General features: G+C 50.1%; 1 protein-coding gene across 4 annotated transcripts in view; it reads left to right on the top strand.

Moving 5' to 3' along the window:
* The window catches only part of ARHGAP39 (Rho GTPase activating protein 39), a 110,105-nt gene that overhangs the window by 42,975 nt on the left and 42,524 nt on the right, over window positions 1-24,606 (top strand). For 2 of the 4 annotated variants that reach the window (XM_047842345.1, XM_047842344.1), the window contains exons 2-3: window positions 5,590-5,755; window positions 22,731-23,165. In XM_047842345.1, coding sequence (XP_047698301.1) covers window positions 5,676-5,755; window positions 22,731-23,165 — 515 coding nt within the window. In that variant the 5' untranslated portion in view covers window positions 5,590-5,675. Of the gene's footprint in view, window positions 1-5,589; window positions 5,756-22,730; window positions 23,166-23,790; window positions 23,897-24,606 lie in introns of those variants that run through there. The other 2 variants (XM_047842347.1, XM_047842346.1) reach the window with 2 other exon arrangements.

Here is a 24,606-nt window from a genome sequence, read left to right as displayed (position 1 = left end):
AACCAGAAAACGGGGTGCCTGGGTGGCTCAGTTGGTTAAGTGTCTGACTTTGGCTCAGGTCATGATCTCACAGTTTGTGGGTTTGAGCGCCGTGTTGGTCTCTGCTGACAATGCAGAGCCTAGATAGAGCCTGCTATGAGTTCTGTGTTTCCCTCTCTCTCTGCCACTCGTGCTCTGTCTCTCTCAAACATAAATAAACATCAAAAAAAATTTTTTTACTGAAAATAAAAAGGCGGCCAGAAAACAAGACTACATACAGAGGAACAACAGTGCAGATGATAGCAGATGTCTCTTTGGAAAGTGTGGGTGAAGAGGCCAGGGAGCAGCTAGCCTGGAACTCTGCCCGTGTAAACACGTTGTTAAATGAAGGTGGAGTAAAGATATCTCAGATGTAGAAAAGCTGAAAATCCATCACCAGCAGACCTTCACCACAACAGATGTTACAGGAATGGCACCAAAGGCTTCAGGCTACAGGAAAATGAACCCATGTGGAAATCTAGGTCTACCCAAAAGAGTGAAGACTCCTGGAAATGGCAGCTGCATGTCTAGATATACATATACTGTCTTATTATTTAAATCTCTTTAGAAGATAACTATTTGAGGAAAAGTAATAAGATAGCAGAAGGGGGGGGGGGTTATATATAGAATAAGATATGGCAAGAATGGCACGAGGTCCAGGAGAGGAGAAATGCCAGACACATGTACTTGAAGTGGTATGATTTCTCTTGAAGGCAGACTCTAATAAATTAAATATGGACACTATAAACCCAAAAGCATCTACTAAAATAGTAAAACAATGAATTACATACAGCTGGTAAGTTAGCAATGGAGATAAAATTGAATCACATACAATACTTAATCCAAAAAGGAAAAGGGGAATAAAGAATAAATGAGACAAATTTTTTTAAATTAGCAAAATGAAGGCACCTGGGTGGCTCAGTCAGTCGAGTGTCCAACTCTTGATTTTGGCTCAGGCCATAATCTCAGGGTAGTGGGATTGAACCATGTATCAGGCTCCACACTGAGCGTGGAGCCTGCTTAGGATTCTCTCTTTGCGCCGCCTCTCCCCCCCCCCCAATAAAAAATTAAATAAAAATAAAAAAATTAAAGTAGCAGAGTGGTAGATTTCAACCTAACCATGTCAACAATCACAAATCTAGATGGTTTAAACACCCAATTAAGAGGCAGAATTTGTCAGCATTAAAAGACAGTACCCAAATATATGCTGGCTACAATAAACCCACTTTAAATAGTAAAGACACAAATAGGTTAAAAGTAAAAGGAAGGCAAAAGATGTACAATTCTAACACTAATAGAAAGCTGGATTTGCTGTAATAATGTCAAATATACTGATTTCAGAGCAAAGAAGACTACCAGATAAAGATATTTCATGATGGGAAAGAGGTTAATTCACCAAGAGGACAACATAAACTTTATGTACCTAATAGCAGAGCGACAAAACACGTGAAACAAAAACTTATAGAACTTGAGTGCCTGAGGGTCTCGGTTAAGCGTCCGATTTCATTTCAGGTCATGATCTCACGGTTTGAGAGTTCAAGCTCAAGCGTCGGGCTCTGCACTGACAGTATGGAATCTGCTTGGGATTTTCTCCTTCCTCTCTCTGCGTGTCTCTCTCTCTCTCTCTCTCTCTCTCTCTCTCTCTCTCAAAATAAATAAACTTAACAAAGAACTGATAGAACTGCAAAGAGAAATAGATAAATCTGCAATTATAAAGTTGGAGCTCTTGGTATCCTTTACTCAGAAATTGGTAAAACAGGTAGACAGAAAATGAATGCTGCTACCATCAGCCCACCTGCCCCGGTTGGCATTCATCGAGCAGTCTACCCAACACCGTGCTTTCCAGTGCATATGAGCTGTTTACCAAGATGGACCATTTGTCTGCATGATAAGTTTTTCTGAACCAATAAAAATATCTAGAAAATCATCAGCTACTGGCAAAGTAAATCATGTACGTCTATGTAATCCATGAGTTAAAGGAGAAATCAAAAGGGAAATTGGCAGGTTTTTGCATTAGATGAAAATGAAAATCAAAATTTGTTGGATGCCACAAAAGCTGTACCCTAAAGGGGACTTTATAACACTAAATGCCTGACTCACATTGAAACTTTAAAAGGTTGCAAAGCACTAAACTCAATTTCTACCTTAAACTAGAAAAATTTTAATTAAAATTAAAAAATTAAATCCAAAGGACTGCAAAGGAAATAATTCAGATCAAAGTGGAAATTAATTAAAGCAGGCAAAAAAAAAATAGGTGAAAAATTGATGAAGCCCAACACTGTCTTTTTCTTATTCAAGATCAGTATAATTGACAAACTTCTGGCTAGCCAGATCATAAATTACCTATATCAGGAACAAAAGAGACGGCATCACTACATATTATATTGATCTTAAAAGGACAATAAAAGAATGACATAACAACTTCGTGCCAATAAATCTGACACAATTTACATGAAATGGACAAATTCTTGGGAGGCCAAAACCGCTAAACATGACTCAAGAAGAAGTTTAAGAACTGGTTAGCTCTGTATCTACTGAACGAATTAAAATTGTAATTAAAAACCTTCCTGCAAAGAAAAGGACAGGCCCAGATGGTTCCACTGGCGTATTCCGCCAAACGTTTGAAGGACAAATAATAGCGATTCTGCACAAACTCTCCCAGCAAATTGAGAGGATGGAATATTCTCAGTTCATTTTCTTAGGCTAGTATTACCCTGAAAGCAAAACCAGACAAAGATAATATGAGAAGAAATTCACATGGAAATGCAAAGGAGCCAGAAGAATGAAGACAACTTCAGGAATGAAGAGCAGAGTTGGGAGGGCCATCACTGTCTGGTGTCAGACCCGGAGCATTTGGAGTCAGTGGGACGTGGTGTCTGTCCCAGATCGGAGAGCCTTTCTGGATGGAGGGACTGATCCAGGGACGACTTGAGGAAGGAGGGCCAGTCAGGCATCTCAGAGGTAATCTTCAGCGACCACTGTGCCCCCTGCTCTGGACCAGCCTTAAAGGATGGACAAGAACTGAAAGGGGATACGCAGGTGCAGGTGGTTGACTTGAGTTGCTTTCAGGTTATGGTAGATATGTTTTAGCTTTTCAGAATTTTACTAACACTGCTCAGTGTTTTTTTAATGTTGAAGCCATAAAGGAAGGCCACCTGTTTTCACCCAGATGGGCAAAGAGTTAGAAATACTTGAGTTTCGTTTTTTTTTTTAATGGCATTCCCAGTAGTTTTAAGTATTTAAGTAAAATTTGTATGGATATTCATATGGCAGAAAGGAGAAGGCTGGGAGCATTTCTTCTAGGTGATCTCAGCTCATGAGCCAAGCACCGTCAGGTTGATCTGTGCTGTCACCATCCCTCTGAGCCTTGGAGAAGGTGTCTGATTGGCTTGTAGTCTCCCGCCCTTGGGTTTCTGGCTAGCTGTACCCCATCTGGTGCTTTGAATCTGTTTTATTTCCCCTTGAATAGCATAGTTGGGTTCTGTGGACCAGCCTCTGCTGGGGAGGGTCAGGGACAGTGTCCCTAGCGATATTCTTGCTCCTCATTCTGCAGGCTTTCTACCGAAACTGAGACATGTACGTACAGAAAAGCGTGAGGGCACAGGCGGGGACACTCTTGAGCTTTCATAAACCAACACTCTCGTAAGTGGAGCCAAGCTGGAAGTCAAATGACACTGCCCTTTGGGCCCCTCCCCTCACTCTCTGGCCTGGAGGTGGCTGCTTCTGACTTCTGACAGCAGAGACTGATTCAGCCTGATTTTGAACGTATTTATGTGAGGGAATCGTACTGTATGCATCTGATTGTGTTTGGCTTTTGTCTTTCACCCTCTGGGAGCTTCATCTGGGTTGTGGGTAGGCTCCTGGAGGAACTTTGAGGGTCTGTTCTACTGTGATGAACATTTGGCAGTTTCTTGTTTTGACCATTGTGATCAGGGCTGCTGGGAACATTGTGTGCAGGTCCAGGTAAGTGTGTGTGTGTGTGTGTGTGTGTGTGTGTGTGTCCTCTGCCAGCCTTTATCACTGTAAGTGGAAGCTCTTACAGCGGGGTGGGGGCCGGGGTGTACGTGCAGCTCTAGGAAGTACTGCCAGCTGTGGTCCTGAGCAGGCTGACCCATCTCTTGAAGCCCTGATGAGCTGCCTTGCCCTTGCTAGCATGTGATGGGTTTCCTTTCCCATTTTAGCCATTTTGGTAGGTGTACTGGTTATGCTTTTTCATTAGCATTATATTTTAATTAGCCATTGGGCTCTTGATGGCGTAAGCATTTCCCTGGTGACTAATGAGGCTGAGCATACTTCCATGTGTTTATTAGCCACATGGATTTTTTTTTTAATATTTGTTAAAGGGTGCCTGGGTGGCTCAGTCAGTTGAACATCCGACTTAGTTCAAGTCTTCATCTCATGGTTTGTGAGTTTGAACCCGGGCTCTCTGCTGTCAGCTCGAAGCCTGCTTTGGGACTGTCTGTCCCTCCCTCTCTACCCTTCCCCATGCATGCTTTTCTCAAAAATAAAAAAAAAAATAAACATCAAAGTGTTTGTTCTAGTCCTCGTCCATTTTTCTGTTGGATTATCTGCCTTTTCCTAGGAATTTTGTATATGTCCTGGGACTAGTTAGATTAGATACGCATACGTGTGTCCTGTGTTGTGCATGTTCTCTGTAGCAAATATTTCCCTTTCTGGGCTTGTCTTTTTACTTAATGGTGTGTTGATAAACAGGGGCTCTTAATTTTATTATAGTCAACTCATTAATTTTTCTTTGTGCTTAGTGGTTTTTTATGTCTGATTAAGATACCCAAACCTGCTATAAGACTAAAAAACTTCTACATTTTTTTTCTAAAAACCTTATTGTTTTACTTGTAATGTTTAGAACTATAATTCGTCTAGAATGGAGTTTTGTGTATTGGATGAGATAGGGGTCAGGATCCATTTTTTCCCATGTGTGTATCTAGGCACGACAACACCATTTTTTAAAAGTCCACTCTTGGGAGCTTGGGTGGCTCAGTCGATTGAGCACCCAGCTTCAGCTCAAGTCATGATCTCATGGTTTGTGAGTTCAAGCCCCTCGTCAGGCTTGCTGCTGTTGGCACAAGAGTCTGCTTCAGATCCTCTGTCCCCCTCTCTCTCTGCCCCTCCTTCCCTCCCTCTCTCTCTAAAAAATGAATAAATATTTTAAAAAGAAAAGTCCACCCTTTGTCATCAGTCAGGTGATCCTGTGTGAGTGTTGCCTGTGCGTGAGCGTTTTCCTGTCTGGGCCATGCCACATGCTTTGTGCACAGCGCTACCACAGCCCCAGGCGGGTGGTGCTGTCCCTGTTGGAAGCCGAGGACATTGTGTCTGAGAGGTGGCAGCAGCTTCCCCAGGGTCAGCTGGCAAGGGGCCTGGGTGCCCTCCTGTGGGCTGGGGTTCAGGGGCCGGGCACAGGGAGTAGAGAAACTACGCTCGGGCCTGGATGTTCCTTACTCTGGCCAGCGCACTGGGCTGTGAGGGGCTGGGCTGGGCTGGGCCGTTTTGGGTTCCCCAAACGCAAAGATGTTTTCCGAGTTTATGTGCTTAGAGGCTTCTGCTCTCTCACAGGGCGGTGCCTTCCTGACTGACAGTGGAGGGAGAGTCCCGATGATCCTCTGACTTCTGTCCGCCTGGGGTCTCAGGAAAAGACTGCAATGTCCCAGACAAGGGATTATGAATGTGACAGCCATGATGCTGGCGTGCAGGAGCCCCGGATTTCAGGGTCGAGCACAAGGTAAGCGGAAGCCGTCTGTGCGGGCCGAGTCATCAGAGGACTGGTTTTCTTCCTTTCAGAGAAGGACCAGCAGCCGGCGGGCTGCCAGGGCTTTGCTGCCAGGGGTGAGCCCTGCTTTCTTCGGGATTTGATGTGCTCCCTTGGAAGCCCCGCCCCCGGGTTCCTGCTGCAGAGGGAGGGGGCCCAGATGCCCTGCAGGCCAGCGGTGGACCCAACTCCGTGCGCCCCTCCGGGCACCAGTCCACACCAAGGCAGTTCATCGTTTTAATGTTTCTCGTTTTCAGCTTTATTTGTAAATAATCCCACACTTACAGAAAAGTTGCAAGAGCTGGATACTTGCACCGCCTTGCCCTTCACCCTGTGGCCTCTGTGCACCCCCTCCCTCGGCGCGGTGCCGTTTTGGGGGGGCATGTGGGGCACGTCTCCCGTCTCCTCTGCCTCGTGGTCCAGCCTTTGGCAGCTGGTTCCTGTCACCCTTCACGGTGCTTCCAGCCCCTCCTGAGACACTCGCCCTACTGGACTTGCTGCTGCTGTGCGGCCCCTTCGCCTTTTATAATCTGGAAGGTTCCCTGCCTTTTGTGACACCGACACTTTTTAAGGCAATAGATGCCCTTTCAAATGGAGTGCTGGTTTGCGTTTGCCGATTTCTTAGTAGATGCCGCACAGCCGTGTCCTGCCGTTCCCGGGGTCTCACCTCTGCAGACACACGGCCACCTACTGCTCCTCCACTCTCCCCTCGCCACCCTGCCCCTCACTGCTTTGGGCGTTCTGCTCATTTCTTACACAGTTCAGTCTTTCCTGGGGTGCGTGCAGAGCGCTGACTTCCCTGCTATGGGGGGGCCTACAGCCGGCACTCTGCACCCCTTGTCCCTGCTCGTGGATTCCTCTGTTCATTCTCAGTACGGACTCAGAAATTCCTTTCTGTTTTACAGGGTCTGTAGTTCGTTCTTGCACTTAATTACTTTGGTGCTTGCATTGTCCCAGATGGGGCCGGTGAGGTTCCTTCTGCTACAGGTCCGTGCCTCTTGGATGCTCCTTCCTTCTGGCTCCAGGCACATCTTGTGCTGCCGCCCCGCCTGCAGGCGGCTGCTTCTCTGAGCAGCCCTGGTTCCTTTCCAGGAAGATGGGTATTGGAGGGCCAGTCTGAGGGCTTGGCATACTCGCGGCTCTGGCACTGTGTTTGCTTCTTGGCCCTTTAAGCAGACAAGAAAATGTGTGTGTGCATCTATGTACACACATTAAAAGTGCTAAGTTCACTCCAGTTCCTCCAGTTCCAGCGCTTTCCCCGAGGGTCTGCTCTTCTCGGCAGCCGCCTGCTCCCAAGAGCATCAGCATGTGTACTCGTTTGCTCGTCTGATAGCCTATCTGCAAACCATTTCGGAATTGCTTCACCTGTTCTGTATATGTGTGTGTGTGTGTGTGTGTGTGTGTGTGTGTGTGTGTGTGTGTGTATACACGTATATATACACACACATATAAAACACTCAAAATAAGGTCAGAATTTCTTTGTACTCCACCCCCCATGTGCACTCTGCTCAAAAACTGAATGCAGAGTCTAGTCCTGTTCTCCCTTGGATTAGTTCTTTCCCCTTGGTTGTGGTTGTGATGCTCATTGAAATACAGTTGGGTTCATTTGTTTCCATTTCCATTGAGTTTTTTCCTTCTCCCTTCTCTCCTGTTGCTTTAATTTTGTTTTGTAAACACATAGACCATTAACGTGGTTCTAAAAGACGAAACTATGCAGCACATACATTCAGAGAAGGACCACTCCTTCCCAGACTTCTGTGCAGGCCTGTGGCCGGTGGTTTTTCTGGTTTACCTCCTGTGTTTGTGAGGATCCCTGGATCACTCTGTGCATGCCCACCATAGTGTTCAGCCAGTCTTGAGTTGCGTATCTTGGCAGCTTCCAATATTGTGCAGTTACAGGGGTGCTGCAGTGCAAAGCCTGTGCTTTGTAATTTTGTGTTGTCAGAGGTATGTCTCCAGGTACATCCAGACGAGGGGCCACAGGGCCATAGATGTGTTGGCTGCTGCATGCCCTCCGTGGAGTCCTGTGTGCTGTGCCCGTCTGCCCACGGCCTCCCTTGGATGGCGCCTGGGGTAGGGGCAATGGGTCTCCACTCAACTTGGGTTTTATGTCTAATATCAGGAGAAGTGGAATGTCTCCTTTTCCCATTTTCCTATGGTATTTTTATGGGTTTTTTTGGTTCAAATCCATATATGAAGGATTAGAGCCCTTTGTAGTTTATATTAAAATATTTAACATTTTTGGGGCGCCTGGGTGGCTCAGTTGGTTGGGCATCCGACTTCAGCTCAGGTCATGATCTCATGGTCTGTGAGTTCGAGCCTCACATCCGGCTCTGTGCTGACAGCTCAGAGCCTGGAGCCTGTTTCGGATTCTGTGTCTCCCTCTCTCTCTGACCCTCCCTAGTTCATGCTCTCTCTCTGTCTCAAAAATAAATAAACATTAAAGACATTTTTTTTAATATTTAATATTTTCATCAAATGTGTCCCAAAAAACAAAATATTTTTCACTTTATTAATCTTTTCTTTTGGTGCGTCTGGACGTTTAGTCACAATTAGAAAATCTTTCCCTTTGTTGAGGTTGTGGGGAAAGACAGAGTTTTCTCATGGTGCTGGTATCGTTTTGTTCTTGTGTGTAGAGCTCAGGTCCACTTGGAGCTCATTCTTGTGTTTTGTGAGGTATGGACCTGCCTTTTCCATTCACCAAATGCTGTCCAGTTGTCCAGCACCGTTTATTAAAGGCCCTGATCCGCGAGGTCTGTGCTTGGCTTCGTAAGTCTGCCTCTGCCCTTCTGCCGGTTCCGTTGACCTCTGCGTGTGTTCTGTATGTCCTGACCTGGCCACATTCTGACCCACAGACCACATGTGCCTGCTCCTCTGAGGCCCACTCTCCTCGCAGCTGACTTCCTGCGGCTCACGTACCTCCTAGGGCGCGGTCAGCACCGGGCAGGACACATAGCAGCCAGCTCTCCCTCCCATGGTGCCTGTGCCGCTGGGTCCCAAGGGCTATCCCTGCACTCAGGGCCCTGAAAGCAGCGTAGATGCCAGATCCCCCCTGCCCCACTGCCGTGTGCCGGCTCCACCAGAAGTTCCTTCGTGGTTGGTGGTTGGCCTGTGGCTTCAGCATCCGTACCTGACACCTAGGGAGCGTTGTCTCCTCCGTCTTCTTCCCCTGAGAATAATCTCTCATCCTTTTCTTTCTGCTGAATCATTTGTCTTAACCTTTCTGATTTGTAGGCTTTCCTTTGTACTCTAGGTATGTGATTGGGTTACACGCATGGAATATTTTGTCTCTGTACTTACTTTTCACGTTATTTGGTTGGTTTTTGATGAACAAACATGTTAAACTCCAATGTCATCTGTCTCACTGGCTTTCTTGTGCCTTCCCGTCTTTTCTGTCTGATTTCATAAACCCTTTCCTGACTGAGGTCTTCAGGCTCTTCTGGATACTTCAAGGTTTGGATTCGTGTGAATCCAACTGGGCTGCTTTCCGTATAGACAGTTGGCCTAGGTTGTGAATGTCACCTGTCTCCCAAGGGGACAGATCTGTGAGGGGCTTTCTTTTCCATCCATGCGTCTGTGTGCGCACTTGAGCACACAGCCTGCCTTGGCCTCCTGTTGGGCCTTCATATGCCCCCTCCAGCCCTTTTCAAAATGCTTTTGCCTCCTCTTGGTATAAATGATAGTCAGTCTGTCCCCTACCCAGAAAAGATGTCCTGTTGGGATTCTCATTGGCAGCGTATCCAGACCGTAGGCTAATTTGGGGGGAAATGCCGGCTGTGATGTGTTCTGGCCCCTGACAGAGGCCCATCATTCGTTCATTCACCCGTGAAGATCGAGTGCCTTGCTGGACGTGTGCCCAGGACCATGTTCTTGCTGGTGTCTCGGTCCTGTGGCACTGTCTGTCATCTTTGCTTTGTCCCGTCCTTTCCCAAGGTGCTAATGTTCCTGATGTCCTTGGTGCTCAGAGTGCCGGTCCTGCCAGGCACGGGGAGTGGGGCTTGGAGTTGGTTCTCATCTGCTCAGTCACTTCTCCGTTTCATGTGGGGCCTGATTGCGCACTGAGGACCGAGAGCTGTGTGGCTCTGCTGTGGCTCTGAGGGAAGGACTGTGGCTGCTGTGGTCGTGGACGAGCAGCCCAGGCTCACACACTGGTCTCAGTGTGGTGTTGTGTTGACCTGGCGCCTCACCCCGTGGTGGCTCTGGGACAGTGTGAAAGGAGCTGCTGATGCCAGTGCCACTGGGCAGGCTCAGGAATGAGCACGTGCAAGTGTTCTGGGGCCCTGGGTCTTGCCAAGGCAGTTTGCTGGGGCATCCCTTGACCAAGGCCTAGAAGGGAAGACTGTGTGAGGAAGGGCATGCATGCCTCTCCCTGTGCTCATGGGACACAGATGGTCAAAGAGACTCAGGCTGAAGCTACAGGTCTGGAAGAATAGTTGGACATCGTGGTGGGTCCAACAGTATCTGCCCAGGGCACTGTCAGCAGAGCAGACAAGGCCTGTGAGGTTTGAGCCCTGTGCTGTTTCCTCTGGTATGCTTCATTGCCAGTTTTCTTCAATAGGTGTGAGCTTCGTGTTTCCTGAAACGTAGAAATGCACACCGTGTGCAGAGCAGCACCTGGAGGTGGGCAGGGCCGTGTGCTTGCTGCCCTCCCCTTCCCGGGTGGTGCTCGTGCTCTAACCGAGGTTCCACATGTGCAACCCTTGCTCCTCTGTGAGGGACCACCAGGCCCAGGCCCAGGCCCCAGTTCAGTCACTGGGCCACGACACTGAACAGAGCCCTTGGTCAGGCAATGCAGAGGGGTTTTCCTTTAGGCAGGGCTGTCGGGTGGGGGACTCAGCATCATCTGGCCCTCCTGCAGGAGGAAGGCAGACGCTGACGGGGCAGCGAGGCTAGTGGAGCGAGGGGACAAGAGGGCATGGCATGCGCAGCCACTTCTTGCTGGGGGACGTTGTGGGCATTCCAGCCCATCCCCTGGTTTTGCTCTTAGGGTGCTGTCTGCATTGATGAATTCACTTAGCAGTGAGAGTGGGTTTGGTGTCTGCCAGGGTCTGGGACGTGGAGTCTTTGTGGCCACACTGGCTACAGGTAGGAAGCAGTGGAATGACAAGGCCGCAGCCACACAAGAGGACGTTGTCCGACGATGGGGCGATGGGAGTTTGGGACAGAGTGTGAATGTGAGGTCTGAGGACAGGCGATATCTCTACTGGGTGCCAACAACCTGTAAAGGGTGGAAGAGGCTGATGTGAACATGGGCGACGTCCCTGCAACGGCAGGCTTTGCGGGCGAGAAGGCGGCACAGAGCAGGGGCAGCACGGGGCGCTGAGGTGGGCAGGCACGCACTGTGCGCAGGACGGGAGGGGGGCTGGTGCCGAGGAGGGCCGATTCAAGGCGGGGGGCATTCAAGGGGCTGGTGGGGGGCAACTAGGAGCTGAGCACTTACTGATGTCCTGGTACCTGCTCAGGTCGTGGCCAACTCACACTGGAGCCCAGAGGTCAGTCCCGCCCTGTCAGCCTCTGTGCTTGTCTGTCTGGGCAGCGCCAGCTGTGACCTGGGAAGCCTCCGCTCCTCCCCACTGCCTTCTGTGGCAAGCACCCCACCATGCGACCCCTGCTTCGACCTGCTAGGCTCCCCTGAAGTGGCAGTCCTTTTTTTTCAATGATACACAGTTCACATAAATTAACTTACCCTTCAAAGTGTACAGTGTTTTTAGTACGTTCGAGAAGTTATGCAGCCATCACCACTGTCTGCGTTTTTACGACCCCACCAAGAAACCCCTTCGGCAGCTGACCCCACCCCACCCCCCGCCCCAGCCCTGGCAACCACTAATCTGCCATCTCCCTATAGATTTTTCTGCTCCTGACGGTTTAAATAAATGGAATCACACAACAGGTAGTCTTTTATGACTGGCCTTTTTTGCTCAAAGTAATGTTTTCAAGGTTCATCCACGTCACAGCAGTTTTCGGGGCACATCCTCTCGTGTAGATGCATCCCATGTTGATCCGTTTGTCAGGTGATGGGTATTTGTGTTGTTTCCACATTCTCCCTATTATGACTCACGCTGTGTGAACACTTCTGTGCAGGTTTCTGTTGCTCTTGGGTCAGAGAAATGCCGGGTCATGTGGTAACTTTGTCTTAACTTTCTAGGAGCTGCCAGACTCTGTCAGAGTGGATGTACCATTTTAAGTTCCCACCGGCAGGGTATGAAGGTCACAGTTTCTCCGTATCTTCTCCAATACTTGTCGTTATGGTTTTAAGAAATTGCTGTAGCCATCCTACAGCCTCATCGGTGTGGAGTCTCATCGTGGTTGGGTTTGCCCGTCTCTGCTGACTGTTGATGTCAAGCACCGTTTTGTGTGCTTGTTGGCTTTTTGTTTATCTTCTTTGGAGAAATGCCCCTTCAGATTTTTTGCCCATTTTTTTAATTGGGCATTTGTCTTGTGAGAGTTCTTTATGCGTTCTGGATACAAGTCCTTTATCAGATACGTGATTTGCAAATGTATTTTCCCATTCCATGGCTGTCTTTTCACTTTTCTTTTCTTTTCTTTTCTTTTCTTTTCTTTTCTTTTCTTTTCTTTTTTGGTTTCTTTTTAACATTTATTTATTTTGAGAGACAGAGACAGAGCACGAGTGGGGGAGGGGCAGAGAGCAAGGGAGACACAGAATCCGAAGCAGGCTCCAGGCTCCGAGCTGTCGGCAGAGAGCTCGACGTGGGGCTTGAACCCACGAGCCATGAGACCATGACCTGAGCCGAAGTCAGATGCTCAACAGACTGAGCCCCCAGGCGCCCCTTCACTTTCTTAATGGTATTGTTGGTAGCACAAAAGTTTTAAATTTTGATCAAGTCCAACTTAGCTATTTTTCTTTTGTTGCTCATGTTTTTAGTGTCAGGTCCAAGAATCCATGGCCAAATCCACGGTCATGAAGATTTACCCCTATGTTTTCTTCCAAGATTTATAGCTTTAGCTCTTACGTTTAGGTCTTTGATCCATCTTGAGTTAACTTCCGTGTGTGGTATGAGGTAGGGGTCCAGCTTCCTTTTCTTGCATGTGCAGCACATGCAGCTGTCCCAGCCCCATTTGTTGAAAACACTCCTTTCCCCAGTGAGTGGGTCCCGCACTTGTCATAAGAATCTGGAGGGCAGAGAATGTGCTTGGTCACTGTTGTGTCCCTTTCACCTGGTCAGTTGCCTGGCACATACCTGACACTCATTACGTTATTTCAGGAAATACTTATTTGAATACATCATTGTCTGCAAGTGAGTATCTGTAAGAACCGGGGAGGCTGGAAGGGCCCTGTGTGTCGACTTCGTGCGCACCACTCCCGGCACACTGAGGGCGCCACAGGCCAGCTTGCCGCTCCTTTTCACTGACTCACCTCAGATACTACTGCCAGTCTGTCGCCCGCAGTGTTGGGCCTCTTCTGGCAGGGAAGCCCACAGGGGCAGTTGGAGCACAGTTCGTTGTCACATGGCTGGTGACTGCGTGTCCGTGCACCATGCCGGCCCCACGGGCCGAGCGCTGGGCATAGACAGCACCTACTCCAGCAAGGAGGTGGTTATCTCCAGGCCACACAAAGCTCCCCTCTCCCCAGCCTGCCTGGCAGGGGTCTGGGTGGGGGAGCTGAGCACCGGCCCAGCCCCAGCTCTGCTGTGTCTCCTCCTTACTCTGTGCAGGGATCCACATCCTATATGCATTCTCTGCCCTCTGGCTCCCCACGGGTCTTGGTTCAATGCTGTACCCCAGGGGTGACCAGAACATTCTTCTGAAAAAGTGGGGTTCTACCCACGCACACACAGGAGTGTGCCAAAAAGGGAACAGATGGTATTCTTTGTTTAGAGAGAGAGTTATAGCCATCAGATTCACTTGAAAGTGTATTTAAAGCAAAAATAAGAGTTGGTCTTGCTTCTTTAGGGCTTAGAATGTTCAGTTCAGCCCTTTGGGAGCTTTTCTGCCAGAACAGTCTTTTGGGGGCTTTTGTGGACGTCGTTCTGGTCAAATCCATCACTGTGAGGCGGGATAGGAGAGCAGCACAGCTGTGTGAGGGGGCAGGGTGCAGGGACCACCGTGGGGTGGCCGCCTGGGGGCGCAAGGGTGCCGCACTTCCTCGCCTCAGGGAGCCCAGCACGCAGCCGACCTTCCATTCCCGCCCTCCAGCAGCCTCTCACCCGCCTGGGGGTCCGTGCCCCATGCCCAACCTGACCTTGGGGCTGGCTCCTGCCTGGCCTTCCAGAAGTCTCCATCCTTGTTCCCTATGAATCAGCTTGAGTGAGATCATATCAGCCCTGCCGAGAGCCATTCTCAGGGTTTCTCTCTTCACTCAAGCAAGACTCAAGCCTCCTGCCCTGGCCCTTCACTCAAGCAAGCTCCTGCCCTGGCCTCCAGGCCTCTGCATCCAGGTGTCTTCTTGGGGGTCCCCCCACTCTGTCCCTTACTTCCTTTCCTGCCTTGGGTGGAGATAGCCCTTGGTCAGCCGGCCTGTCTTCTTTGAAACATCTGCGGGTCCCTTTCATGCTCTTTGGCCCGCGTGCATGGGTGCCTCTGAGTATAGGATGCCATCCTTTGGTGTCCCAGTATTTGCCAGGTAGCTGAGAGGAGGTGCCTGTGTAAGTGGCTCTGGGGGTGGAGGCACAAGTGGCCGGCTGTCCTGTGAGGAGAGCTTGGCCAGATCAGGAAGCCGAGAGTGGGAAGTGTGAGTTTTCTGGGAGTGCGTGTTGTCCCTGGGATGGCTCAAGCTGCCGAGGGTTTCCCAGGTACAGCGACCCAATTCACAGGGTTAGAATGTTGCTGTGTCTACACTGAGGGGAATGGCCAGCTGGCAGCCAGCCGGGTGCTGCAAGCAAGTGAAGGCGGTTGGAGCAGGGGTGAGGGTCTCTGTGCTAGGTCAAGACCTGCCTCATGGCAGGGAAGAGGGCCACTTGGCACACTCATGTTGCGTGGAGAAGCAGGGTTGGCGCAGTCCCGCTCAGTGCCGTGGGGCAGCTGGGGAAGCAGGTTTTCACGTGAGCAGCAAACCGGTGGTTGTGGTGGAGGATGGTCCTGGAGGGGGCAGACCGGGAGATGATGAGGGGACTCCTGCCCCATCTTCCACAGCCGCTGGCCTTGAGGGGTGGCTGCGGCCCGGACGGCACAGCCTGCAGGCCTGCCTCCTGTCCTCACAGTTCCGGGACATTCTCTCCCAGCCTTTGTCCCCAGGACACTCTGTTCTTCCTCACACAGGATGACTGACATGTGGTGGGTGGGGGTCGCAGGAGACCGCAGAGCCCGTCCCCCGAGAGCAGCCCAGTTTGACCGCGGGCGCAAGGAGGAGGAGAGCTGCAGCTTACCCAGACAGTGGACTCCTCCCTGCGCTGGGCTCTCAAGATGTCCCTGTTGGGTGCGGCGACCCACAGCAAAGCAGCGATTCCCTGAAGGGGGTCCTCGGGGTTCTGTAAGTCAGCGGCAGGGTTACCAGCCTGTACGTTGGGTGTGAAAAGTTTGTCGACGGGAGCGTGGGATTGGATGCGGGGTAGGCCAGGTGCTCGTGTAGGGTGTCGAGGGCGAGCTGCACTGAAGGGGCACCTCCTCGCTCTGGCCCTCTGTGGGGCAACTGAGGGATGTCTGTGGACAGGAGGGACACCTAGACCTGGGCTTCTTTGTGGGGCAGCTAAGGGACGTCTGTGGAGAGGAGAGACCTCTCCACTCTGGGCTCTCTGTGAGGCAGCTAAGGGACATCTTTGGGGAGGAGGGACACCTAATCTCTGGGTTCTCTATGGGGCAGCTGAGGGACGTCTGTGGATAGGAGGGTGATGGGAGGCCTGGGAAGCACGCTGAGCATGTTGAAGCATCCCGTGGACAGCAAGGTGAGGGCAGGTGTGGACCCTGTGGAGACGTCGCACTGTGGGGCCAGATTTATTCCCGTAGTGCTGAGCAGTCCTGTTGCAGGCACAGAGAGGGAGCGCAGAGAAGTCAGAGTCAGAGGACAGACATCTAGGGAAACAGAGCATCCGGAGTGAGACTGGCAGGGAGAGGCCCATTAAAGATGCCTATACTGGAATCATCAGTTACAGAATCGCCGAGTTTCCAGAACCGTGAGGAACTTGCACGTGTGAGTGGAGAACGAAAGACCCCGAGGAACGAACGACACTGGAGAAGGACCAGCAGCTTTAACACAGCTGAAGAGAGAACGAATGAAGTAGGAAGAGGGACTGAGGGGGCAATCTGGCGTGGCAGGCAAGATGGAGCGGGATGTGCAGGCTCCACGACACGAGTGAGGGCCCCGTGGGGCCCAGAAGGAGGCAGAGCATTGGGAGGTTTGCTTCAAAATGTGGACACGGAGAGTTTTCCAGAATTGTTTAAAGATGCCAACCTTCAGATCCAGGAGTCCCCCAGATCCTGCGTTTCACTAATTGAAAGTGAACTTGCACCTGAATATATGTCATAGTGAGTTATTTGTTCTGTTTATTTGCCAAATCGTTAACATCGTCTACAAAGACAGTTCCGTTACATTACACACAAATGACAAGAGGGCTCTTCCTTGTTTATTCCCAGGTGAATCTATAGTAAATTGTTAGAGTCAATAGGAAAATTGAGGAAGATTACTTATAAAAGTAATATACAGAAGCACCTGGGGGGCTCAGTTGGTTAAGCGTCTGGCTCTTGATTTTGGCTCAGGTCACGATCTCATGGTTCACGAGTTTGAGTTCCGCATCAGGCTCCGTGTTGACAGTGCAGAGCCTGCTTGGGATTCTCTCTCTCTCCCCACCACTCTCTCTGCCCCTCCCTCACTTGCAGTCTCTCTCTCAAAATAAATTAAAAAACAATTTTTTTTAATTTTTTTTTAACTTTTTTTTTTTTTTTTAATTTATTTTTGAGACAGAGAGAGACAGAGCATGAACGGGGGAGGGTCAGAGAGAGGGAGACACAGAATCTGAAATAGGCTCCAGGCTCTGAGCCGTCAGCACAGAGCCTGACGCGGGGCTCGAACTCACGGACCGCGAGATCGTGACCTGAGCCGAAGTCGACCGCTTAACCGACTGAGCCACCCAGGCGCCCCCCAAAAAAATTTTTAAGTAATGTACAAAATGTGTTTCTGTACACCATCACCAATCAGAAAATTATAAATTTAACAATGTAAAAATTGGACACTACCAGCAGGTGAGGGTGAGGAGCAAGCAGCATTGCTGGGCACACTTCAGAGGGGAGCAAGTCGGGGTCCTCCGGACAGTTGGTGTGCACTCCTGGGACCCAGCGTCTTACCTCTGCAGGCTTCTGCAGCCCCTGCGCAGGGCTCATGGGTGAGGATGTGCACAGCAGAGCTGTGAAACATAATCCCAGATGGCAAACCACTCAGATGTTAAAAACATGTGACCCAGATACCTGACTGGCTCAAGTCCACCTGAGTGGACTCTTGATCTCGGGATTGTGAGTTTGAGCCCCACGTTGGGTATAGAGATTACTTAAACAAAGAAACCGACAGACAAACGTAAAAACACACGCACACAGGGGCGCCTGGGTGGCTCAGTCGGTTAAGCGTCCGACTTCGGCTCAGGTCATGATCTCACAGTCCATGAGTTCGAGCCCCGCGTCGGGCTCTGTGGTGACAGCTCGGAGCCTGGAGCCTGCTTCAGATTCTGTGTCTCCTTCCCTCTCTGCCCCTCTCCTGCTCATACTCTGTCTCTCTCTGTCTCTCAAAAATAAATAAAAACATTAAAAAAAACACATGCACACACACAAAACCGTGTGACAGCTTCTGGCAGTGCAGCACTGTGCACTGTGCACTTGGGCGGGCTGCAGCCAGGTAGACGGTGTCAATGGGTTTCGGTTGCAAGTGAAAGAAACGAGACACACAAAAAATAGTTTTATTGCGTGAATGTGTGATTAAAAAATAGACACACCTCAAAAAATTTGTTTAGGGTTATCTTCAAAGATGTTTGGACTATAAAAGCAAGGAAAACGGTTGCCTTAAAACTCAGGATCGTGGTGTCCTCGGGGCAAACAGGTGTGATGTGGCTGTGTCTTGGATGCTGCCTCGTTTTATTTGTTGGTGAGTGATAGCGACACCAGTGTTGAATCATAATTGCTCATTAAACTTATCTCTGTGTTTTGTACATTTGTCTGTATATGTTATATGTCCCGATTTTGTTTTTAAAAAGAACGTGCTCCGCAAAACAATTAACGTGTTTCATCACATCAATAAAAGGACAGGAACCGTATGATCCTCTCAATAGATGCAGGGAAAGCATTTGACAAAATACAGCATCCTTTCTTGATAAAAATCTCAAGAAAGTAGGGATAGAAGGAGCATACCTCAAGATCATAAAAGCCATATGCGAACGACCCAATGCTAATATCATCCTCAATGGGGGAAAAACTGAGAGCTTTCTCCCTAAGGTCAGGAACAAGACAGGGATGTCCACTCTCACCACTGTTACTCAACATAGTATTGGAAGTCTTAGCCTCTGCAGTCAGATAACACAAAGAAATAAAAGGCATCCAAATCACCCAGGAGGAGGTCAAACTTTCACTCTTCACAGATGACATGACACTCTATATGGAAAACCCAAAAGATTCCACCAAAAAACTTCTAGAATTGAGCCATGAATCTAGCAAAGTTGCAGGGTATAAAATCAACGCACAGAAATCGCTTGCACTCCTGTACACCAACAATGAAGCGACTGAAAGAGAAATCAAGGAATCAATCCCATTTAGAGTTGCACCAAAAACCATAAAGTATCTAGGAATAAATCTAAGCAAAGAGGTGAAAAATCCATATGCTGAAAACTATAGAAAGCTTATGAAAGACATTGAAGAAGACACAATAAAATGGAGAAAGATTCCATGCTCCTGGGTAGGAAGAACAAATACTGTTAAGATGTCAATACTACCCAAAGCAATCTACATAGTCAATGCAATCCCTATCAAAATAGCACCAGCATTCTTCACAGAGCTAGAACAAACAATCCTAAGATTTGTATGGCACCAGAAAAGACCCCGAATAGCCAAAGCAATCTTCAGCAAGAAAACCAAAGCAGGAGGCATCACAGTCCCAGACTTCAAGCTATACTACAAAGCTGTCGTCATTAATACAGTATGGTACTGGCACAAGAACAGACACTCAGATCAATGAAACAGAATAGAGAACCCAGAAATGGACCCACAAACGTATGGCCAACTAATCTTTGGCAAAGCAGGAAAGAATATCCGATGGAATAAAGACAGTCTCTTCAGCAAGTGGTGCTGGGAAAACTGGACAGCACATGCAGAAGAATGAATCTGGACCACTTTCTTACACCAGACACAAAAATAAACTCAAAATGGATGAAAGGCCTAAATGTAAGGAAGCCATTACATCCTCGAAGAGAAAACAGGCAAAAACTTCTTTGATCTTGCTCGCAGCAACTTCTTACTCAACACGTCTCTGGAGGCAAGGGAAACAGAAGCATAAATGAACTACTGGGACCTCATCAAGATAAAAACCTTCTGCACAGCAAAGGAAACAATCAGCAAAACTAAAAGGCAACCGACAGAATGGGAGAAGATATTTGCAAATGACATATCAGATAAAGGGTTAGTATCCAAAATCTATAAAGAACTTATCGAACTCAACACCCAAAAAGCAAATAATCCAGTGAAGAAACGGGCAAAAGACATGAATAGACACATCTCCAAAGAAGACATCCAGATGGCCAACCGACACATGAAAAAATGCTTATCATCACTCATCATCAGGGAAATACAAATCAAAACCACAATGAGATACCACCTTATACCTGTCAGAATGGCTAACATTAACAACTCAGGCAACAACAGATGTTGGTGAGGATGCAGAGAAAGAGGATCTCTTTTGCACTGTTGGTGGGAATGCAAGCTGGTGCAGCCGCTCTGGAAAACAGTCTGGAGGTTCCTCAAAAAACTAAAAATAGAACTACCCCAAGACCCAGCAATTGCACTACTAGGCATTTATCCAAGGGATACAGGTGTGCTGTTTCGAAGGGACACATGCACCCCATGTTTACAGCAGCACTATCGACAAGAGGCAAAGTATGGAAAGAGCCCAAATGTCCATCGATGGATGAATGGATAAAGAAGATGGGGTTCATATATACGATGGAGTATTACTCGGCAAACAAAAAGAATGAAATCTTGCCATTGGCAACTACGTGGATGGAACTGGAGGTTATTATGCTAAGTGAAATTAGTCAGAGAAAGACAAAAACCATATGACTTCACTCATATGAGGACTTTAAGAGACAAAACAGAGGAACATAAGGGAAGGAAAACAAAAATAATATAAAAACAGGGAAGGGGACAAAGCATAAGAGACTCATAAGTATGGAGAAGAAACTGAGGGTTACTGGAGGCGTTGTGGGAGGGGGGATGGGCTAAATGGTAAGGGGCATTAAGGAATCTATTCCTGACATCATGCTGCACTATATGCTAACTAATTTGGATGTAAATTTTTAAAAATAAAAAATAAAAGACAATAAAAAGAACATGCAATTTACAATAGTGTGTATGTATGAAGCCTAGGAATAAATCTGATGAAAGATGTGCACATCCTTTAAGGGAGACCTGGATGAGTGGGTACACGGTTTGGGTGGAAGGCACGTCTAACCCTCCTGCGGTGGACCCAGCAGAGGTGCCGACAGGCTGATTCGAGGGTTTGTGGGCAAGAGCAAGGGCCAGGAATAGGCAAGACACACCTGAAGAGGAAGCAGGGACCTCAGCAGTGCAGACTGTCCACAGCTGTCGTGGTGAGGACACCAGGGTGCTGGTCAGATTCACACTGACCCACAGAGCCAGCCGCACACTCAGACGCGGGTCCGTCATGGAGGGAAGGGTGCCGTGTGCAGTAGGAAGATCACCAGAACCCGGCCCTGCAGACACCTTGCAAGACATCCAGACTGCAAAAGTAAATGTCTGTTGTTTGTGTGCTGCCCACTCCGCCGTGTTCTGTTATAGCACCCTCCGTGGCCAAGATGGTTTCAAAACAAAAAGTTAAAAATTTGAAAGTGAAACGGGGTGATCAGTCGTAGAGGCCCCACTGGCCTCCCTTGGAGGTGAGGTGCAGCCTGTGGGCCCCGTGAGAAGGGGGTGGCCCCATGCTGTGGGTTCAGACTCACCCAGCCATCTACTGGCGTCCCCTTTCCCTGGAGCAGCAGTCTGGGCTCGATCCCCCTGGCACCTCCTGGCACCCACAGAACGGATGGGTCCTCCTCCATCGTCCAGATGGCTGCTCTTTATCCTTCTCTTGAGACAGAACGGCGCACACCATGGCCTCACCACCTTCCCTGTCTGCTCCTGGCTTCCCTCTGCTGTTCAGGTGAGGTGAAGTCAGGTCAGGAGGGCTGTCCGCTTGCTCCCCGCCCCCCTTTCTCTCATGAGCCCTGCTGCTTACACCTCGCCCGCACCATCTGGCCCTTCTGTGGAGACCCACGAGCTGGTCCCGCATCTGGCCCCGCCGTGCTCCCTTCTCTCTCTGCCCGCCCTCCTCCCTGCCCCCCTCCAGCTCTCCGCCTCCTGCCTCTGAGGCAGTGACATCCTCGTGTGCCCCACAGCGGCGCCCCATCCCTTCCTCGCAGACTGGCTCCACACTGTGCTGTGCCGGGCACCCCACACCCAGGTGCTGGCTGAGATGGGGACCCAGGACCCACCTGGCCCTCCCCACTGGCTTCCGGAAGCATCTGCTGACCCTGAAAGAGGCCACAGAGCCTCAGTGCTGCTGGGAGTACACAGTAAGTTATGTGGCTCACGCTCCTCCCAGTACGGGGAGTCCAGTGCTGAGAGAGCGAGCCCCCCCGTGCTCCCAGCTGGAGGCCTCCAACTACCCCAGCAGTAATGAGGGTTGTGCCCATCACAGGTTTCTGGAGCAGTGGAAAGACAGACACAGAACCTCCACATGGCAGAGAGGTCTGTGGCATTTAAAGGGTTATTAATTGGTGTGAAAACTGGAAGCAGAATAAAAATGTGCCAGATGTCAGCCAGACACAGCCTGATATCACACATACAGGCATTAAAATTGCCTTATTCATGGGGCACCAGCGTGGCTCAGTCGGTTGAGTGTCCAACTCTTGATTTCAACTCAGGTCATGATCTCGGGGTCATGGGATTGAGCCCTGTGTCAGATTCTCTGCTGAACGTGAAGCCTGCTTGGGATTCTCTCTCTCCCTCTGCTCCTCTCCCCTGCTTGAGTTCTATCTCTCTCTCTCTTCTCTCTCTCTCTCTCTCTCTCTCTCTCTCTCTCTCTCTCTCTCTCTCCAAAATAAAAAATAACAATAAAATGTCCTTGTTCTGAATAGCTTCAGTTTGCATACCTTGTTTTCCAAGTCCTCTTTTGCATTAAAAAACTTAGCAGGATGAAAGCTGTATCCTTGGGGTGGGTGGGGGCACCCTGGGGGCCCCTGGAGGAAATGGCTCCAGAACACCAAGGCACATCCCAGCTGGGCCCACTATAGAGACAAGGGTGTCCACTCCTGCTGCAGGCGGATGGACGGACTGAGAGCAGCCAGGCTGTGTCCAGGTTCCTCCGAGGCCAGCTTGGCACAAGACTCCCCAGAGGGCTCCTGGGGGCTGGACAGTAGTGAGCATGTGGAAAATCTGGAGTGGGACGTCAGTTTGGCTTGGGTTTCTTGTATAAGTGATAGGATTTCTTGTATTTGGGAGCCAGTGGTGTGAGAAGGGGTCTGATACTGGGTGCGAGGGTCTACAGACCACCCCCGCCCCCTGCCATTGGGTGGACCACGCAGCAGCTGGACTGTGCTGTAGCTGGGGACACAGGGGGCACCGCTTGAGGTGCAGTGGGCCTGGGGTTGGAGGCAGCCCTCTTCTCCACTCCAACCTCCCTGTCCTGGGCCAGGCTGCAGGAGCCCCTTGAGCCCTGAGGCCGGGACCCCCCTCTAGCCAGGCTGCAGGAACCCCTTGTCCACGGAAGCCAGCGTACCCCGCTGACACCCCTTTCGCTCTTTCTCAGGCTGGAGTGGGTGGAGATCATCGAGCCGCGCACCCGAGAGCGCATGTATGCCAACCTGGTCACGGGCGAGTGCGTGTGGGACCCTCCTGCCGGCGTCCGCATCAAGCGCACCAGCGAGAACCAGTGGTGGGAACTGTTTGACCCCAACACTTCCCGCTTCTACTACTACAACGCCAGCACTCAGCGCACCGTGTGGCACCGGCCGCAGGACTGTGACATCATCCCCCTGGCCAAGCTGCAGACCCTGAAGCAGAACACTGAGTCACCCCGCGCCTCGGCGGAGAACAGCCCCGGGCGGGGCAGCAGCGTCAGCCACGAGGGCAGCACCAGCTCCTCCCTGGAGCCCGAGCTGGACGCCGGCGAGAAGGTGCAGGAGCCTTTGGGGAGGGCCAGCCGGCAGGCCGCTTTCGGGGCTCTGAAGGAAGAGAGCAGCAGGTGAGGCGGGTGGGTGGCCAGACCCTCAAGTGCCAGGTGGGGCCTGAACCTCATGCAAGCAGCTGCCTGCACCAGCTGCCACCCTTGCCCCCAGAATGCTCTCGTCTCCGTTTGGCAAGAGCCTCTGCTGGGGATGAGGAGGGCCAAGGTCTGTCCCCTGCTGGGCAGCCTCTGGAGGGATGGGGGCTGCCACGCTTGTCTTTTCCAGACAGGGTTGTCAGGAGGCATTGGGCTGGGGGTCTTCTGGCTAATGACTGTGAGATCATTGGGTTCTGTCCACTGTGGGAAGCATGAATATGGCATCAGCACCCCCCAGATGTGCCCTGTATCCCAGGTGCCCCACACCCCAGGGCCCACACCCAGCAGGCGCTGCTCCAAGCCTGGAACTCAGGGAGCCAAGTGCAGAAGGCATGGTTGGTCAGGAAGATGATGGGACGGTGTGTGCCCTGGTGACAATGAGGTGACAAACCAGGGAGGATGTAGGGATGCGATATTGGCCTTGGAGGCCAGGCAGGGACAGGGAGGTAGCAATGGGGCAGGCAGGGCCAAAGGCCGGGCAGGCTGCTTCCACTCAAGGACAGTGGAAACCACAAAGTGACCAAACGTGGTTTATGCCTCAAGGTCCATGTTGCTCCTGTGGAAAGGATGTCCAAGGGGCCAACGGTGGAAACAGGGCTGGTTGGCAGCCATCGGCAGGAACTGGACATTCCATTCCTTTGTGGCATGGTCAGGTGGGTGTGCTAGCAGATTTGGGGTGCTCTTTGGGGCCGGACAGCTAGCTGTGGTGCTCCTACGTGGCTGGGGAAGATGGGGCACGTACAGGGGTCAGACCAGTGTGGATGCTGGCGCTGGGGGGCAGAAATTTCCTTCTTTCCTCCCAGGATTCTTCCAGCTGGGTTAGGAATTAAATTGACAGAAGATAGATTAACGGGAGAAAAAATAAAGTTTTATTTGGTGCACACAGAGGTCCAGTAATGAAATTGAGACCCCAGGAAATGACCAAGGCAGTAGTTCTTATATATTTTAGGCAAAGAGACAATAAATTTGTGAGGAATTGATAGGCTAAAACAGACTTTTGCAGGGTGCGTGAGTGGCTCTGTTGGTTAAGCGTCAGTTAAGCATCTGACTCTTGTTCTTGGCTCGGGTCATGATCTTACGGTTGGTGAGTTCAAGCCCCACGTCAGGCTCTATGCTGACAGCTCAGAGCCTGGAGCTTCGGATTCTGTGTCTCCCTCTCTCTCTCTGCCCCTCCCCTACTCACACTCTGTCTCTCTCCCACTCTCAAAATAAATAAGTAAACATAGAAAGAGAAAGAGAGAGAGAGAGAAAAAGAAAAAGAAAAAGAAAAAGAAAAAGAGATCTTTGGGAGCTTTGCCAGTGAGGAATTCTAAGCACAACGTGAGCTGGGGTAGTGGATTAGTGAAAACACCAACAAGGTCTA

The sequence above is a fragment of the Prionailurus viverrinus genome, chromosome F2 (assembly GCF_022837055.1).
Source record: "Prionailurus viverrinus isolate Anna chromosome F2, UM_Priviv_1.0, whole genome shotgun sequence".
Taxonomy (NCBI): Eukaryota; Metazoa; Chordata; class Mammalia; order Carnivora; family Felidae; genus Prionailurus; species Prionailurus viverrinus.
This window is presented reverse-complemented; position numbering and strand designations above follow the sequence as displayed.